The following is a 20,035-nucleotide window of genomic DNA, read 5'->3' on the forward strand; positions in this document are numbered from 1 at the left end:
GTTCATATACATATTTACATGCGTAGCTATATAGTTCATACATCTTTTCGACTACCTTGTTGGTGTAGTGGCTAGATATAAGGCCACCCGGAGGTCCTGGGTTCAATTCCCAGGTCGGCCCAATAAAAAGTTATTGGGTTTTTCTGTCAGAAAATTCTCAGTAGCAGCCCGGGGTCTGGAAGTTGGAAATGTGTACACTCCCGTGCCTCGGAAAGCAAGTAAAGCCGTTGGTCCTGCGCCTGAACTCTTTCCGGTCGTGTCCGATTGCCGTCCCATCGGATTATGAGAGCTAGGGAATACAGAGTGCACCTGTGTTTGCGCACACACTTGTGCACTATAATATATCTTGCGCAGTTGACTAATCTCTCTTGAGATAAAGCCGCCGTGTCTGAAATCGGTTTGGTGGACCTTACATCTTGTCGCCTGTTTTTTTTTTAATCAAGTTTTAATTTGTTTACGAAATTAAAACTTGATTCTGTCATATTTTTCATATTTGTTAAACAAAGATAAGTAATTGTAACTTTTAACATTAATGTTCTGTAATGTCAGTACATACTTTGGGGAATTACTGTGACACCCACTTACCGTTTATTCTACCGCAGAACAGCAACTATTTGTAATAGTGTTCCGGTAAACACATGAGGCAATACGTTCCGTGGCTGGTGGTGCATTGACGATCTGAGAAGTAGTTTATAAACCCACTGTATCAAATTCTTATACTGTTTACTTACAGATTTTGTGTCGAAAATCCTTTAAAATCTGATATTTTAACTTACATTATGCAAATTAGAAACAAAAAATATTTAAATTATTGGGTAGTAGCGTTAGTCTAAAATAAAAAGTGGTATTTGTATTAAGATATAAATTTAATTGTTAATAATTAATATGTATATGTTGTGATTTTTCAGCTTATTGTCGGTTCTTCGGTTCTATTCGATTGAATTCACATTTCAAACCGGTGTCTTCATATTAAATTGATACGATGCACTTTATGAATTAAGTGAATTGCTAATTGTAAGACGGTTTTTTTTAAACGATTATTATTTTTAAAAAACTTTACGCTTGTCCTTATTTTCATCTCAATTGTCTCGTAAGTTCTTATATATACCGGACGTCTAAGTTTACATTATTATAGTACATTGTTGCGATAATTTAATAGTGATAGGAGCTTTATCATTTAAGCCTGAGTTTATGTTTGTGGGCGAGTGACTTACGACATAGACTTAAGTATCTACGTATAGTTTTTGACGAGAAAAATGCTGATCTTAAATGCAGGTTACATAAAATTATTATACAAGATTAAACATGATCATCCTGTATTACATATTATGGGTTATCAGATTTTTTTATAAATGTTAGCAGTTGTTTTTTATTAAGGCGTGTTGTGTGTTAATTTTTATTTCAAATTCGATTTAAATATAATTTATCTATAATTATTTTGATAAACAAATAAATAAAGAGCATTCGTTGATATCCGTATCGGATAAATAATTTAAATGTATTTAATGAACGTATATCCTTAACAAGTTCAGCACATGAAAATTTTATGGTGCTTACCCGGGTTTGAACCTGCAATGTTCGTTTAAGTTTCACGTGCTCTTACCACGGGGATATTTAATTAGAATAAAGAATAAGTCTACATTTCGAACCGTTTAGTAACGTCGATTGTAATGTACTTGTAAGCTTGCTTTTTGTATTGCAATTATAAAGATACATAATGCTTTGTCTTCATTCGAATGTCAAATTACTGAAGTTATATTTGTAACTATTTACCTGTTTTAAAGTTTATTAATAATTTCGGAAGTAAAATATACGATATAAATTCATCTTCTAAGCCATGAATTAGCTCACGCTGGAAGCTCATTAAAATCCTTCCTTAATTGTGCTCAGTAAACAAATAAAAATCCTGTAATTGGTTTCTTTGTTTACTGAATACAATGAACCTGAAACAATGGATTTATTTATATTTTTTGTTAATGTTTGTTTTTTCTTATACTTTTGAGTCCTTAACGAATGGTAATGTTTATATGAAATTAAAAAAATGTTTTCGAGACGATTATTAATGTCTCCATGTATATAGACATATTTATATACTATATACAAAAGGTACAGTCAGTTTAGTCGGAACAGATGTTTTAATTATGTACATATATAATAAAGGAACAGCCTCAAAACGTCCCCCTGTTGAGCTAAAGCCACCTTCGGTTTGAACTTCGGAGCTTATTAGACCACGCTGCTTAAATGCGGTTTAGTGTGGTTGTTACGACAGATGTAGGCTTCACGAAGTTTTCCTTCACCGTCGACTACGACTGCGAATTGATATTATGAACACAAATTAATCACATTTAGTGTTGCTGGCGTGGCTGGCTGACTTGAACTCGCAATCGTCGGTTAATCAATGACCCTCTCGGCTCTTATTTATGCATATTATGTTTAATGAAATTAAGAAGACAACTGTCGAGTGCTGTCGTTGAATATAAAACGTTGCTTTAAATTTAAACAAGTTGTCTGACGCATCGCTAATATAATAATATTAAAAAAAAACAACATGCATTTTTCAAGTAACATGTTCTTGCACTTGTGTAGCGATGGCGAAGATCATATGAAAATACAAGAACTTGTAATTCATTATTTCGGCGGCGTTATAGTCAAAGGAGCTGGTAAATGAAAACTCGACGCAGCTAAAATCACTTGTGTCTACACTTGTGCGAGGGTTTCCTTCAACAGCGTCGATTTGCAGAGCCCCCAAACCCTATTTCATGTGGGCGCCATGTTATTCCCCCAGGCGCTGTTAGACTGGAGTACATTCGTAAAATCCAGACGAACATGTCTGTCTACCTATTTGTTTGGAAACTTTTTAATAAACTTTGATATTTAAAGTCTAGCGGTGAAATTATTTTACTAGCTGTTGAATATAATTTTCAATCTGTTTCTTGGTGTTAAATACTAATTCCCGCTCATTGGATAGTATATGAAAAAAACAGTCAATGATTTTCTAGGAAAAAAAGTCGGTTCAGTAATTTTGTATGATATTTACACAAATTAAAAGCTGTGTTAAAATACTTCCTAATAGTAAATAATGTAACGATGATTTAAAAAAAGGTTAAATTTAAAAATCCTTTTAAAAGCAATCTATAAACATGATAGATTAATGGAGCAACAACAAGAGCATTTTCGTTTGTTTGCTTACTATAACTTTCTCACTACTTACACTTTACGGTTGTGAGACGTCGACATAAAAACGATACATCTCGAACGAGATGATCACGTGTATAAAATGATCGTAAAACCCGAAATTAATTCCGTTATCCTGTATGTAGCTGGAGACGGCTTCGAGATCAAACGAGAATAAATACACCGCTTATCTTTGTTTGAGCTTTTCTCGGCCAACTTCGAGATTACTGAGATGTGCTAGATCCAGCGTCTAGATAGATGTTCGTGACGTCTCCTAATGGCTCGGATATAGTACTAAATAGGGTTAGGGTTTACATGTGCTGGGAATATTTATAGGAACGGATTTATTTATAGCTATCATATGTTTAATGGTAAATAAACTGAATGTGAATTTTTTGCATGTTTTGCAAAATTGTTTGCATGCTTTAGTAGTGGAGTTTTTGTTGAAATTATTTGCTTTATGTGTTACCAACGGTTTATTAATTTTTAATTGGTTGTTAGTGGTTTAAACATGTTTTAAAAATCGAACTCGTGTTCCGTAACAAATATGTTTGGAATTATACAACTTGAACATGATTTTTATAGTTAGCTGTGAGCTGATAATGATAATTTCAAGGGCTAATAGGACTACTATCTAGGTGAAAATGGTCGAAGCGAATTACAGTAAGAAACCAGCGGAACGTTAAGAGTAGAATTATGTTATCTTCTCTTATGCGAAGTTTAAAGACAAGTTAAATGATATGTAGCTTGTTTTTATCAGATTGTTTATACTATTTTCAAACCTTAAGTCAAAAAAAAAGTGTTAAAGAAATTGCATTTAAAAATCAGTTTAATTTTTATAAAAACGAATATCTTCTTGCATATTTTCTTTATAGCATATATGTATATGTGACATTATTCCACTTCCAACGTATTGTACATATGTTAACGTTTGTCCGTGTACAAATGTTCCTCCTTCGTATCAATGTCCCTTAGAATTCTTTGTTGGCAACTAAAAGATATCGCAGTCTAGTCTCGCACTCGTTAGATTTTCAGAGGTTATTGACCCCCATATAAAGCTTTTTGTAATTCTATCGTTTATATTTATTTGACCGAATATTTTGTTTCATAAAACGATTATTGTCGTATTGCCTGAGTTAGTAATGAATCGGTTCTTATGTTTTATTCATTTCAAGCGAAATTGGTACTAAATTATGACGAAGCGAATTGTACTCTTATTAGGTTTGTTTGTGTGTATAGTAGTCAATTACGATCGAACGTTTGATAAAATTTTAATACTTAATTGTTGAATAAGCTCTACATCTGATATCTAAAAAATTTACACCGCGCGTTAAACAGATTTTAATGCATCAAACAAAAACGTGAAATTTACGCTTGTCACGTAAATAGTCTACTTTTAACATGGGTGAAACTGCGAAGCGCAACTACTCATATAATTATATATACTTAAACCTCCGAAACGCGCTGCAACATATGTTTTATGTGTATTGGTTTATTAGTTTTGTTTAGATAGGCATTACAACAAAATGTTTTCTCATTTATTATTATAGATATATGGATATGCTAGGCGTAAGGTGTTAAATCACGCGATCTAAAATTTGAATTTTTAAAACAAAAGGTAAATTGATTCGCGCGTTTTATGAACTGACAATAAAAAACTAAAGTTTGGTTTTAGCGGTCCTTGAAATATTTACCTTTATTGAAGGTATTTGTTTGCGAATGTTGCAGTATTAATACAATTTGCTTTTTATTTTGGATTTGAAGATGACAAGTGCTAGTCCTTACGTTTTTAAATCCTTTAACGATAAAGAAGGTTTTTAGTATCTGATTTTTATTTTAAATACGCGGAATTCCAATTAAATAATTAGATACTAAATAGTAACATGTGGTTGTTAACAAAAGTAGTATTCCACGCTCATTGCTTGGTACACGACGATTTTTTTTTTCAAGTAATAATCAAATCTCCACAGACGTGTTGTTCGTACCTTTGGTTTTTCTTTTTAATTTATTTCATTGATTTTATTTTTAATTTTATGTCCAGGCAGCATCACAATCTTAAATTTTAGGATTACCACACATTATTTACCATATATTTGGACCATATAAATTTTAATATATATTATAGAACACGATATTAGGCCGAGATGGCCCTGTGGTAAGAACGCGTGAATCTTAACCGATGATCGTTGGTTCAAACCCGGGCAAGCACCACTGAATTTCATGATTGAAATTCATTTCAATTTTCATGTGCTTAATTTGTGATTATAATTCATCTCGTGCTTTACGGTGAAGGAAAACATCGTGAGGAAACCTGCATGTGTCTAATTTCACTGAAGTTCTGCCACATGTGAATTCTACCAACCCGCATTGGAGCAGCGTGGTGGAATAAGCTCCAAACCTTCTCCTCAAAAAGAGGAGAGGAGGCCTTTAGCCCAGCAGTGGGACATTCACAGGCTGTTACGGTTACGGATATTAGTAAGTCAAAATATAAAAGCAACAATGTAATACGTGTGAATATTAAAAGTAGGTACTTGAAGTTTTTTACTTACTTAAATATTGTTCTTTGTCTTGTATACCTTTTCGCGGAAATTAACATCTCAACAAAAACATTAGCATGTTCCTGGCGAACTCTTAATACGTTTATTGATCCCGAACCCAAATTGCATTTCAATTTTAAATTGCAGAATATACATAGAATATATACGTTGCGTAAGTGTGTGTGTTTTTATATTGATACATACAAAACTTTCTGCTTTGTATTTTGAAATATATTTATTATTATTGAAATAGTCTTGATATTTATGGGTTTTAGGAAGTTTCAACTTTAAGTGGGACAAAGGGGAGTGGTAAATTTGTATGTCTTTTACTCGTACGAAGTCGGGACGTGCAAATAGTCTTGTTTAGAATAATATGCCTTTTCAACATTATTTCTTACAAGTTTTACACTTATTTAATTTTAAACGTAAAAGTATCTGCTGTATTTGAATATAGAATGTTGTATCTCGCTTGCTCCAGGAAGAGTCTGTAGACATTGCGGAGTCGGAAAGTTGGTGGTACAATCCGTATAAGTTTGTATTTACTTCTCGTGTTCATACAAAGTTTATCACGGTTTCTATCAAAATGATCAACATTTCTGTGGATTTAAGTAATATTGCTGTAAGTATATTGTAATACTGCGTATTCCTTTATTTTGTTAGAGATATACGAAGGGACCGCTCGAGACCGCAACCGTGCAATTACACTTCGAAGAATTAATAAAGTTTATATATCTGAAATCATCTACCGCCTCAAAGTGGTATGGTATAATATATATACATACTATATGTAAATAAATTCAGCCGTATGTTTGTCAGTTAGTTATCTAATGTTGCATCTACCATATATATCCATTATATCTATAAACGAAAACTATGAAGCTTGTGAATATGGAAGCAATGACATGGAGAGCCTTCGTTTTAACATCGTAATGCTTATTTTAGTTTATTAACATTTTGACCTTTCCTATCCATCGAACATTTGTTTAACTTTGTAGGTTAAAGTTATTTGCCTCAGAAGTCCGTTTTTTTTGTTGTGATGTAGATTTTTTATACATTTATTTAGCGCCGTGTTTCTGTGAGCTGAGCTGATACGGTTAGCCTGAAAAAGGCTTGACAACCTTTTTTCTCATGATTTTGACGGCTTCTCGCTAAATATTTGTGGTAACGCTTTTTACGTTGGTGGGTTTTTCCATCATCGTACAGATTGAGAAATCGTACAAATTGCTTCGGCTAACCAAACGGTTTTTCCATGTAAGTCAAACGACAATAAATATAAATATCTACACAATAACCGAAAAACAAAACTAACAATCTGTAACTAACAATCTGGTATCAGAAAGATACATAAATCGTACAATTTCATGAAGAATATTTTATTCAAAGCAAGATAAGGCTGAAATGTTTAAAATTATACACAGGAAAAACAAATACAATAATAAATATTGATGTAGTTATTGCTGTAAAACACGGCAATGGTGACCCTGTTTCACCTACCCTGTTGTACCTAAACGATGAAACCATTACAGTAGCATTTCTTAAGCGTTTTGGTTTTAAATTATATTATGAATAGTATTTCATGAAACAAACATTTAAGAATAGCTTTTTATTATTTCCCATACATAGTTTGTAAGTAGACATGAGAACACTAAAATATTTGTAACGATGATATTGTTGCCTATTCTGTTTCATACAGAAACTTTATCTTACTTTATATAGCTATTTTGTGAACACAGATGTAAGACAGATGGTTATGTTTTTAGACAAGTCAATTTAGCTTGCAGATCGGTCCAACTGTATAGGCACCTGTTGATATGTGCATCCATGAAGGTTTTACATCTAGCTTATATGTACTTAAGTACTGAATTTGAATATTTTGAATGTTGATATGTTGTAATGTGTTAATTATTTCTTATGTCCAATTTAAATACCTTTACAATTAACATATTAATGTGTTATCATTTCTGTTTTAAATCATATAAATTTAAATCAAACGTATCGTGCGTTTTTTTATTCAAAATGTTATAAAAAACATGCATTGACCTATTTGCCTGATGCCTCTCTAAATAATGAAATGCTGGTATACGATGTGTGTTTTTTATGTTGTCTTTTAGGGTGTGTAAACAAACCTTTGATCAAAAACAAAAGCGCTACATGCACTCCTGTGTCCAGCCTTTGTTCTCTATTACAATGACGCTTACTTTTGAGGGCATTTTTTGTTTTTCGAAAATAACATATATATTTTTTTTCGTTCCAGACATTTAGTTGCAAAACAGTGCGGGCCACGATGTATCCCGAGACCACACCCGTGAGTATATAGTAGTTTTTTTTAATGATAAAATAAAGAATTACCACATACATTTCACAACTCTATTTTAGAAAAACTGTACAGTGCCATCTGTTGTATACCTCATGCGATGCGTAGGTACTTACAAGAGCAGCTTGAGTTTGACTTCGCAACTGACATAGTAACAGATAGATGGCGTTGCTGAAAATAGTATTACGATGATGCTACTAGGTGGCGTGTTTCGTACTACGAGAGTATTGTAAGGTATTTACGATTCGGGCTAAAAGATATAACTTTCACAACCCTTTACTAGATGGCGCCACTGTCTATGCTTTAGCTATATATTTTAGTTATTACCCTAAAGATGTCACTGAAGTGCCACTATGAAACTTATTATTTTACGCAGCACATGAATAAATGTCGCAATAAGTTTGAAATAATGAAGATTAATGTTTTGAACTAGGTTGTAAATTTACATACTTCTTATGTATACATATACATTTTATATCTTATTTACAATTACATTTTTAAGTTATACACATGTACGAATGAGTATAAAATATATATGGCAAACGCAATGAATTGTGCTATTTTAAAAACAATAATTACCACAAGGCTTTATTAAAAAACCGTGTATCTTAGATTTTTTTTATCATAAATAAGTTAAAAGATTGCGTATGAGCCAAGTCCCATGAGTAAGTGTATCCATTGTCCGAGGCGAGATAAACCTTTAATTTATAGAAAAAGTTTTTAGGTTCAATATTGTTCGGTATATCGGTTCATTAATAAAATATAATATGCTGTTACACCGCGAACAACATTCAGAGTGGATAGGTTTAAATTGTTAAATTCCAAATATATAGCGGTTTAAATTTTAAATATTCGTTACGAACATTTCAGACGTGGTCCCAAATAAGTAAAGTTTAGTATGCGCCTATTCACACTCGCATGAACGTACATATTGAATGAAGTCTATGCAATAGACTAAAATCCTACGTGTCTGCGAATAAAGCTTTGTCGTAAATTTAAGCACGGTGCGAGGAGCTCCGCCCCGGGCGAGTTGCAGAGCGGCACCCAGCACGCCTGTTCCGGATATTCAACGTTACGAATGGGTTTATTAAGACTAAATATTACATTTTCCCGGCAACTATTGCGATAGTTGGAATTGCTAATGCGACGACGAAGGAACCGAGTGAAAAGATGCGATTGCACCCGGCCCGCCCGACGCTGCCGGTTTCCTGTTTTATGAACGGCGAAATTGCAGTTTCACGCCGAGTTGCTAACTAAAGCGGGATGTTGTTCTTTACACTAATTTAAACTATTCATTTCCGCGGCTGACAGCGCTGAAATTGCTCAGTTCGGATTAAATGCTTAGAATTTTTCCGCGTCTGAGATAAAAAGTAACATTACTTTTGTGAAATTTCGCTGCAACTTATCATCGTAATCGCTGAGAAAAAGCAATAATAATGTCTTGACGCGCAGCGAGATAGTCTGTTAGAAAAGGGGCCGCGTTTCGCAACCACAAATTACTATGATTTAATATTGCTTAGTTATCTGCGGGTCGGTAATTTGTTAGCGCGCCTCTCGGGCCTGCGTTGGGCGCCATTGTTGCTCCGCCGCCGTCTTTTGTTCATCGCCTGCCCTGCACGATACGATCTTGAGTTATTATGATTAGGATTCTTTGCCGAGTGCAGCCAACTCGCTAATTCGCTAATTATCGCTTAAGTTTTACTAATTTGGAAAGTGTGCTGCTATTGTTTAACAATTGTGCTTGTTAAGTGAAATTTACTTATGCAAACGATAATTTTGTTTAATATTTTTAAATGTAACATCATTTATGGAGTTTTTTCCTTGCTACGTAAGGCAAATAAATTCATACTTATATTTGTGAAATCTATCAATGAAGAAACGAAGTCTAAAACGAAATCAAAAAGAACGAAGTCTAAGTTAAAAACTTTTTTAAATATAAAAGCTTTGGTTCATTTCCGCTTGATTTTGAAGAAAATGCTTCCGACCTAAGAAATGCACCCAAATAAATGTTGTAGGTCAAAAAAACTCCGCTCACATTTATAATAATATTAAAACGTTCTTGAATTAAAATGAGCACTTGCAGTCGGTAGTTTCAATAATATTACTAAATGTACGAACGTCATTAATATGCAACACAGTGCTTACCTTAATTAAAACATAGACGCGTGCAGCGCTAAGTGTCATTTCATTAACAAAACACATATGTCCAAGTGACCGACTGTATTAATAAATGTCGCCTTGGTTCATGAAGTCGATGGGGTTAATATATCAGCTGGCGTCACGCGCTCGACATTCATTTCATATAGTGCCTAGACGAATCGATAGCGGGTGGCTTTTTCAATTAGTGAAAACATCCAATTGTCATTGTGTTCATAGTGTAATTGCCGGTTTGTTATCCATCCATCTTGACCGGTGTAATGGGAGCCCATCAGGGAAATGAATCGCTCCGCCGTTCGTCGATCGAGCGATTTTGTATAAGTCTGCAAAATTGCTTTTAGTTTTGATGTCTAATGTGTCATTAGCAATCTCTTAGTATTGTAATTTATTATTGTTCACAAAACTGTTTCTAAATATTTATTGTCTAGAAGTAATCCTTCTGTAGTAATGAGATTTATAAAACAAAAATCATTGTTAATATAATCATAGTTTTGTAATGACACCCTATAACGTAATTAATAAAAGTAGCTAATTTTTGGTGATTCTGTTCATATATACGCTAGTATTCGACAAGTGGCATTGTAATAATTTTATAAACAAATGTTGTATTTGACTGCTAAAATGTCTCAAATTCATAATACTGGTGCACTGCAAAAAAAAATCAACAAACTGTGTACCTGATGGGTCCGAGTCCAGTACAAGTCGAGTTATTGATAAATTCGACGATTAGTATTATAGTTCGCAGGCAAAGACATGACATGGTTCGCTAGTTAATATATAAATTCCATATGTTTCGGCTAGAAGTGTTGTGCTGCAGGCGTGCAGCGCGCGTGCCACGCTCCATTCATTAGCCGTCGAGTGCTTCCGCGCATTTATCAATCCGCCCCCTGGATGTTAACCTTTTATATAACTAAAATGCGTATTATAAATAAGATATTTAACATTACGTAACGTGTGCAGTTACAGATATCCCTGACATGGCCATTAGATGTGCGACGTAATCTTAAAGCTTGCTAGCCACTCCCATTCATTAGCCGTCGAGTGCTTCCGAGCATTTGTCAATCTACTATGTTTTATGTATTTACTTTTTGTAAGACGAAAAAGGTTGCATACGAGTTAAAGTATCCAATTTGCAACTCAAACATTACCGTAACAAAGTATAAGCACATCTTTTTAAAGATTTATTTTTCTTGTTATTCGTATTGTAAATTCGTTTTGTGATCATTCTTTTAAAAGTTCATCATTCGTATTTTTATTAAGTTACTACCCAACTTATATTAAGCATTTTTTTTTTTCATAAATTCTGTTAGCAGTACCTATGAGATTGTTATTGTTTGATATTGAGATTTGATTGTATGTTTTTGTTGCAAATTACACGCCTTATTGGATATGCAAGCTCTACACAGGCCATGTTAACATTGACTATGCATGTGCTGAAATAACCCTACATATCTACCTACTAAGCAACAAGATTTGGCGTTACAATGTCAATTAAATATATCAATATTTGATAGATTTATAATATATATATATAACACATATATAACAATAACACTAACAAGCAAAAGTTTAAAAACTAAAACCCGACTACGTAAAAATCGTGCTTTGAAAAGTGTGACGTGATTTTATAACTTTTACCCTATTATCGAGTTCATTGAAGAAAGTCAGCGAGCAAAAACTAGTAATACATTATATATGAAATGTGTGTTAAAATATGCTGTTGAAAAACACAACACATTTTTAAATATATTTTATTTTAAATACAAGACTCATGTCTTTTGAAGGCGTCATATTAAATTTTGAGTGACGTCACATAGCTAACCAGCGGACGGCCTAAAGATATGATAAGTCGCATTATAACAGTAGTTTAAAAGGAACTTATGGACAGATGTACTTACATACATAAATGCCGGCTAAAAATCATATACCCTCCGTAGTATATTAGTTAATAAAATATTTGTATTCGAATAAAAACAGTAACTAAATATATATAATTATGAGCGTTAATAATTTCATCTCAATTAAATATAAGTTCTACATTTGTTTTTAATGTCACGAAATCGATAGACTTGTAATATATATGTATATATTACATTTATTAATAATATATATATATATAAATATATATATATATATATATATATATATATATATATATATATATATATATAAATATATATATATATATATATATTACGTTTAAATCAATATCTATAAGTGATCTTCCAAGAGGCTGAAAGCTGAGCATTGCGAGAATACTAATGAAATGAAGAAGTTAAAGGGTTCAGGCAGTTCTTATTAAAAGAAATCGTAAATTATTTCTTTTTGATGTACATTCTGTTTAAATCAACCGAAGTAATTTATACATTATACATTCGTTTTTGTTAGAACACCTGCGTCGAGATTTTTATTGTTACCGCGTGAACCTGAGAATATTCTCGGCTTGCTTGTAGTGCTCCATTATTATTATTGATATGATAATAATAATGGAGCACTACTCATTAAGGCCATTTGAGTAATCGAAAATTGATACTTAAATAATAATCGCTTACCCGAATTGTTTAGAATGTTTCAATGTTAATAATTATACTTAATTGTTGTTTCATTATCATCGAAGAATTAAGGCATCTTTTGAAATTAATTTGGTTATCTTCGTTTTATTTTCATCCCTTATCCACCCTTAGGGTCGTTATGGCCCTATTTAGAATAAAAACACTTTTATAGTTGAAAACTGCTAAGTACTAGATCATTAAATTATAAAAAAATATGCGTTAAAATTATAAAAATTAGCGGTAAAAAAGTTTTGCCCATATAAGTAGTAACAAGTGAGAATATCATTTAATTATATTATTATATATATAGTTTTTAATCTTATTGCATTGTAAATTATATTTAATTTTAATTGAAAATGTACTTTATTTGAATTAATTTTTATAATATTGAATATTTTATTGCCATTATAATTGGTTTATTAGGATTTTATTCATATTATTTCCTAAACAAAACTATTTTTTGTTTTCTTATTTATGAGTATATTTTAAATATTTTATTTGATATTGTGATTTATATTTGTTTCTAAAGGTACACAGATGTTATTAATACATTTGGCATGCTGTAATTACCGGTAATTAAAACTACAATTTATTTATTTTACAATTATTATTAATTATCTAACTGTATGTGCTAAAACATCGTTACTCTTGTTGGTATATAATGAATTTTCACTTTTGTATGACCAATGGATCATATCATCGATCGGATTGTAGCCATTCAACCCAGTGACTTTTGTCTACTGTTACTTCAATCGTATCATATTCCAAAGATTCTAAATAAGTTTGAAAGACGCTTATTTTTATTATATTTATTTTGTAACCGGTTACAGCGAAAACACTGGCCATCTGGTATGTTATTAGCCTAGTCCTTTGATCAACGACGCGTGTCGAAGGGTTACGATTTGAATGTCGTTTGACGAAAACAGAAACAATGTTTATTTTGTGATGCGGTTTGTTTTCAGTTTCACGTAACAAAGGCGAAAATGTTATGTGTGTTTGAAATCCTCTATAGACGTTTGTAGATTTAAAATGTTTATGTTTTTATAATTTATTCACTTTTTAATCTGTTTAATATTTTAATATGATCGATTTGAAATCGATGTAAAAATGTAGGTTTTTACGTACTTACACGTAACAAACTCTGCTTGTTTTTTACATACACGGTTTCACAACTTCTCCTATAGTCCTATAGTCTCCTATATTCTTCTATATATATCTCCTATCCTGAATAATGTTAATTGATACTTATAACTCAATTAATTATTCATCTTTTTATAGAGATATTATTTGATTTTTGAATTTCAAATATTATCGTTTCATCCAAATTCGTTAACATCTTGTTACTAATACTAAAAATGTTCAGATTTAATTATTTAAGTAAAGTTTATTGAATAAAAAAGGCATCCATTTCGGTTATCTACTTAGACCGATTTGCGGGAAACCATTTGACCGCCAGCATACTGTAGCCGTACGGATCATAGATAATATATTCACCGATTAAGCTCCGTTCGTTCTGAGCCCAACTCAAAGCGGCTGCACAGCTAATGGCACCAATTTAATTACCTCCTGGGGTTACAGGACTTAATTTCCGTCGTGAAATCTCAAGATCTCTCAAGTTGTAGTATATTAAGTTCCTTAATCGCCACTACTAATTATCTCCAAACGTTATAATAACATTATTATATTATTAGGCAACCATTTGAATAAGACGAACTCGCATAAATTGTATATATTGTTTATTAAGTAGTTAAATTTCATGTCCATAGATACATATTTGTTTTAAAATTCTATTAATTACATGGAACAGAAGGCCCTTAAGTGAGTTTTTAAACTCACTTAAGAGCACTAAATATAATCCTATGTTTACCGCTAAGTGTTATTTATTCAGCTCCGACAAAGTAATTTTAAAACGGTAATTTCAAGTAGTTAGGCGGTTTATACTGGACACTATATCATAGTAATCCTACTCTCACAGTATGTTGTAATATCTATTTACGGATGTTATCTTAGTTTCTGTTACCAGCGAGATACGATGCAAGGGTCAATTCTCATTTAATATTCCGCGTCCACCTCGGTAATGGAATATCGCTGTGAACCCGACGCCTGATACGATCGATGTATATTTTATATTCGTAAATTGCACGAAATGATGTCCGTCCGTAACCCTTGTCAAGCCACTAAAATCCATCCAACGTATTCATTACTTTTCGTCCACAATCACCGGTGTTCGTTTTTTTAGCTGTCCCATATTGGGCGCCAACGCAACGTAGTTGGCAGAAATATTTAATTGTCTAGACTAGAACAAATTATTTCAGAAGTTTTGATTGTTTTGTTATTTGAGAGCTTAACATTAATTCTGGCTAAACTTGGATTAACATTGAGTTAACGTTTTTGTAAATCGTGAAAATTATGTAATTTTATCACAATTTAATATTATTTAATATAATTATTATTTAATATATCGACAAAAAAATTTAAACAAATGTTTAAAATTTTTAGTTAAGTAAGTGTATTTATTTTCAATATGACTTATCTACACTTTAACATAAACATTTCTTGCATAAAAGTAAATTATGCTCCATTTATGTTCTTTCCTATGTACGGCAATTGTTCATCACCTCGCATTGATACATCGGTTAAAAGAATTGTGTCCCGCAGGAGCCGGTCGTAGATAAATTATGTGTAAAACACGACTCGACTGCCGCCCGTCGAGCTCTTATTTCATACTTATTGAGCCACCATTTTTATCTTCCCATAAAGCGCAATAATGTAGGACGCTTTTAAAATTATATGCACTGCCAGAGGTGGGTTTTATTCAAAGAATATTATTTCACTAAACACGTACAATGTATGACACAAAGTTCGCTGGCGAAAGTTTTTTGTTGAACATTTTTCGAAAGTAAAGTTTTGGTTAGAGTATTAAAATATTTTTTCATATGCATATTTTTTTTAAATGTCTGTACATTCATTTCATTAATAATCTTCTACTATTAAATTATCGATATTATTGTAAATAATGTAAATTAATACTAATGTTATATTAAATATATTTCGTGGTATAATTTAAAGGACGTGTAAAACGTTAGATAAGTAAAGAAAACATCCTCGTTTCGTTTCATTTCGTTCGTTTACAGGGTAAAAATAGAGTTAAATCAGAGGCGTTAACACGTCGCTCAAGCCGGGATTGCAGTGAAATTGTTTCGCTGTTATGTAGGGCGTTTAAGCGTTTTTACTCGGTTTGCTAATGGACGCGGACTTTACTTACCGCCGTTCCGTTGTGCGCTTGTTTAGTATTAATTGCGCCTTTTGTCGCTTACAGCTGCTGTGTCGCCAGTTAGGGGATGCTATTGTGGTTATGGTGCGAGTGGGACATCCTTTTAGCCCCTTAACGGCGTGTAGACGAACAGAACAAATTGGTACGATTTCACCATTTTGTTTCTTTATATAAAAACGCATTATCGCCTACCTTGTATACTAAGCTAGGAGAATTTTATTTTATAAAGCATAAGCCTATTTACTTCTTTTCCCAATTTTAACTTAATTTGGTATAGAATATCTCCGGCAAATTAATTATTTTGTTATTTTTGTTCAAACAAAAAACAGAGACCATGTAGAAGACATTCATCTTCAGTACGGATTATGTAATTAACTTTTTAAAAGGAATTTGTTTTTCGTATGCTTTTGTTTTTAACTTGCGGTGTTCTGAATGCGCAGCTGATGTCACTGTTGTTTTTTTTGCGACAAAATAATTTTATTTATCGTCGCCAGGCTCCGCTGTTTCGGAGCTGTTGATACCAAGTTTTAATTAAATTATTCACTTGATAATTGTAGTACCGTTCCGATAGTGCCGTGCTTATGTATTTTCAGTGACTCCAGACACGAAATACTGGGTCACCGTGTAATATAAACGGTATAAATATTTTAATTATATTTATCCAAAATTAATGAGTGTTCTTTTTTTTTTGTTCAACACCATCGTGTCTGATTTGCATTAAAATGGCTTATATTCGAAATAAGTATTGCTATATATATATTTTTTATAGAATAGGAAGGCGGACGAGCATATGGGCCACCTGATGGTAAGTGGTCACCAAACGCCTTAGACATTGGCATTGTAAGAAATGTCAACCATCGCTTACATAGCCAATGCGCCACCAACCTTGGTAACTTTATGTCCCTTGTGCCTGTAATTACACTGGCTCACTCTTCCTTCAAACCGGAACACAACAATAACAAGTACTGCTGTTTTGCGGTAGAATATCTGATGAGTGGGTGGTACCTACCCAGACGAGCTTGGACAAAGCCCTACTACCATAAAATATGTGTAAAATAAAGAACACTATTTCATATAAGAATGTCTTGCCTGTAAGATATTTTTGTATCGTATTATTCGCTACACGTCATATAAACTTTACGTTACTTTATGTTATTGATATTGACACGATTGAAATAAGTTCTTGCAATCATGAGATGGATACACTGTCTCCTAAACAAAATGTAACGATTTACTTTTGTTTCAAATTTTACAAGGAAGGCATACAATTTCGAATGTTTCATTAATGGATAATTAATTATTAAAATATTTATTTGCTCCTGGACCAAGGACCTTTTCGCTGGTTTGTATTCGTGATTTTAAGGATATTATAAATACGTTAATTTGTTTTTATCTTCATGTAAGTTATATAATAAAATAATTGATAGGTTACATAAAGTCATCGTCGAAAACAGTCACAAAAGAGCTTTTTGCGTTGTAGCTTTGTATTAAATTTAATATCCTTGGGTTTATAGAAGTCTAATTAAAGAAATCATAAACGTAAACAATGTTTTCATCGCCTTAGTTCTTGTTGCTTCGGAATTGTGAGATAAAATATATCAATGTGATTCATTTTTAATTTGAACTTGTATATTAGAAAGTGCCTTTTGTAAGTGCAGGAAACTTGTTGAGCTAAATAAAAACAAACTGCCGGCAGAATGTTGTCGCGATGGAATAATATACATTAACCGTATCCCGGGTTATTTATTAAGCTGTGCAAGTAATAGACTACACGGCCGGGTAATGGCGCCCGAGGAAAAAAAAACAAAATGGGCGACGATGTCTGGACACCTGTCTCCCCTGCGGATGTTACTTCGAGTTGCGAGGAAAGAAAAAAATATTTGATGTTTTATAAAGTACATTTGTCAAATGTAAGTCGGGTTGTGGAATAGATGAATAGTGCAGTCAGATGGGGCGATGGGAATGGGTTCCTTTATTTACAATTATTTTTTTTAAATATACTCAGCAATAATCAGTATTGTTGTGTTCCAGTTTGAAGGGCGAGTAAGCCAGTGTACATAACGGTACATATATTTTATCTTTGTTCCAAAGGTTAGTGGCGCGTTAGCGATGTATTAATGGTTAATGTGTGATAATGGTTTATATTTCTTATAATGCCAATGTCTACGGGTAGTGGTGACCACTTAGCCGAGCGGATTACATATAGTAATTAACTAAATATATTTATCACTATATTGTGTAATATTTTTGTATCGAATTTATGTTAAAATAGTTTTTTTTTATTTAAGCGTGTTTTATGTATCATTGTAATAAAACATTTCATAATTACAAGTTCATGCAACAGGAATCATAAAAAATATACATATTATTTGTACAGCACAATTATTGATGCAAATTGTTGTTGCATATATTGTAAACGGGCGGCCCCTTTGGTACATTTACCATTCACGTACTAATTATTCTACATTTATTTTACTTGATCTATATGTATTCGAGCCGAGATGGCCCAGTGGTAAGAACGCGGGAATCCTAACCGATGATTATGGGTTCAAACCCGGGCAAGCACCACTGAATTTTCTTGTGCTTAATTTGCAATTATAATTCATCTCGTGCTTTACGGTGAAGGAAAACATCGTGAGGAAACCTGCATGTGTCTAATTTCACTGAAATTCTGCCACATGTGTATTCCACCAACCCAAATTGGAGCAGCGTGGTGGAATAAGCTCCAAACCTTCTCCTCAAAAAGAGGAGAGGCCTTTAGCCCAGCAGTGGGACATTCACAGGCTGTTACGGTACGGTATATGTATTCATTTATTAAAGGCAATAGAAAAATAAAATATTTAGTAGAAAAGTAAGAAGTTCATTGACGTAAGTGGTTTTTCTTACTATATTACTAGGTACTACGTAGTGCCTAAATTTTGATGGAAGTAAGGTTAGTGTGAATTGGGCGTTTCGTTCTTTGAAAATTGAGGATCACATGAATATTTATCAACGACGCTCTATAATAATATTAACATCTTAACTTCCCCATAAAATTTTAATGACACATCAATGAAACGCTATCGCTTCTGGGAACAAGGGAATATTTTATAAATAAAACCATCCGATGCTAAGTGCACTTTTTTTATAAAAATATTTTATTAATAAATGTTGCTCCGTAAATAGAAATGTATAAGAAAAGTGGTTAATGATTTTTTTTTTCGTATAAACGTTATTTTTAAGTTTGTAAATGTAAGTAACAGAAAAAACAAGTTTTCATTTGTTATGACGTAAAAATCACTTACATGTTAAAGCCGTTATAAGGAAGGTAATTACATTTTCAAAATGTTTCTTACTCAACTCTAGCCAGCAGTATAAAAGTCACATAGAACGATAACATTGTATTAAGACTGGTTAATGTTAAAGAACATCATACCGAGGAAGTGGGTACTACAAAGTAATTGCCGTCGAAAAGGCAATTAACAATGAAAGTTTGGGACATGAAAGGAAAACTTCCAATTAATTAATACAATGTAGGCTTCAAGTGTCGTTTGGCACGCAATGTTGTCTGTCGTTGAGGTTTCGATGACTGAACGATATGTCGTACGACATCATTAAGAATATTTTATATCATCAATACTTTATTATATAATACTTTTACTTGGTTGTAGCGCTTTGTGCAAGCCCGTCGTGGTATGTAGATACGCATCACATATTCTACCGCTAAGCAGCAATAATTAGTATTGTTGTGTTTCAGTTTGAAGGGCTAATGAGTCAGTGTAACTGTATACACAAGGTATAAATAGCTTTTTTACTTACCTCATAGTTAATACATTTCTATTTTATAAAAAAAATGTATATCAATTTTATAATTAGCACTTACCTGTTTAAGCTTTTATATTATTGTTAAAAAATTACTACGAAAGATTTCAGGAATTGAAATAACCTAAAGCGGGACGGAATGTTAAGCTTATAGTAACTGCTAAATATTTTGATAGTGAAATAATAGTATTGTTAGTTTGTATAGTAAAACGCAAAATAGCTCCCT

At 32.5% G+C, this 20,035-nt stretch overlaps 1 protein-coding gene across 4 annotated transcripts in view; it reads left to right on the top strand.

Annotated features, from left to right (window-relative positions):
- LOC126774447 (tyrosine-protein phosphatase Lar) overlaps nucleotides 1–20,035 on the top strand; it is a 387,053-nt gene that overhangs the window by 9,245 nt on the left and 357,773 nt on the right. For all 4 annotated transcript variants that reach the window (XM_050495984.1, XM_050495986.1, XM_050495985.1 and 1 more), the window contains exon 2: nucleotides 7,966–8,016. In XM_050495984.1, coding sequence (XP_050351941.1) covers nucleotides 7,996–8,016 — 21 coding nt within the window. In that variant the 5' untranslated portion in view covers nucleotides 7,966–7,995. The remainder of the gene's footprint in view (nucleotides 1–7,965; nucleotides 8,017–20,035) is intronic.

The sequence above is a fragment of the Nymphalis io genome, chromosome 16 (assembly GCF_905147045.1).
Source record: "Nymphalis io chromosome 16, ilAglIoxx1.1, whole genome shotgun sequence".
NCBI classification, from domain to species: Eukaryota; Metazoa; Arthropoda; class Insecta; order Lepidoptera; family Nymphalidae; genus Nymphalis; species Nymphalis io.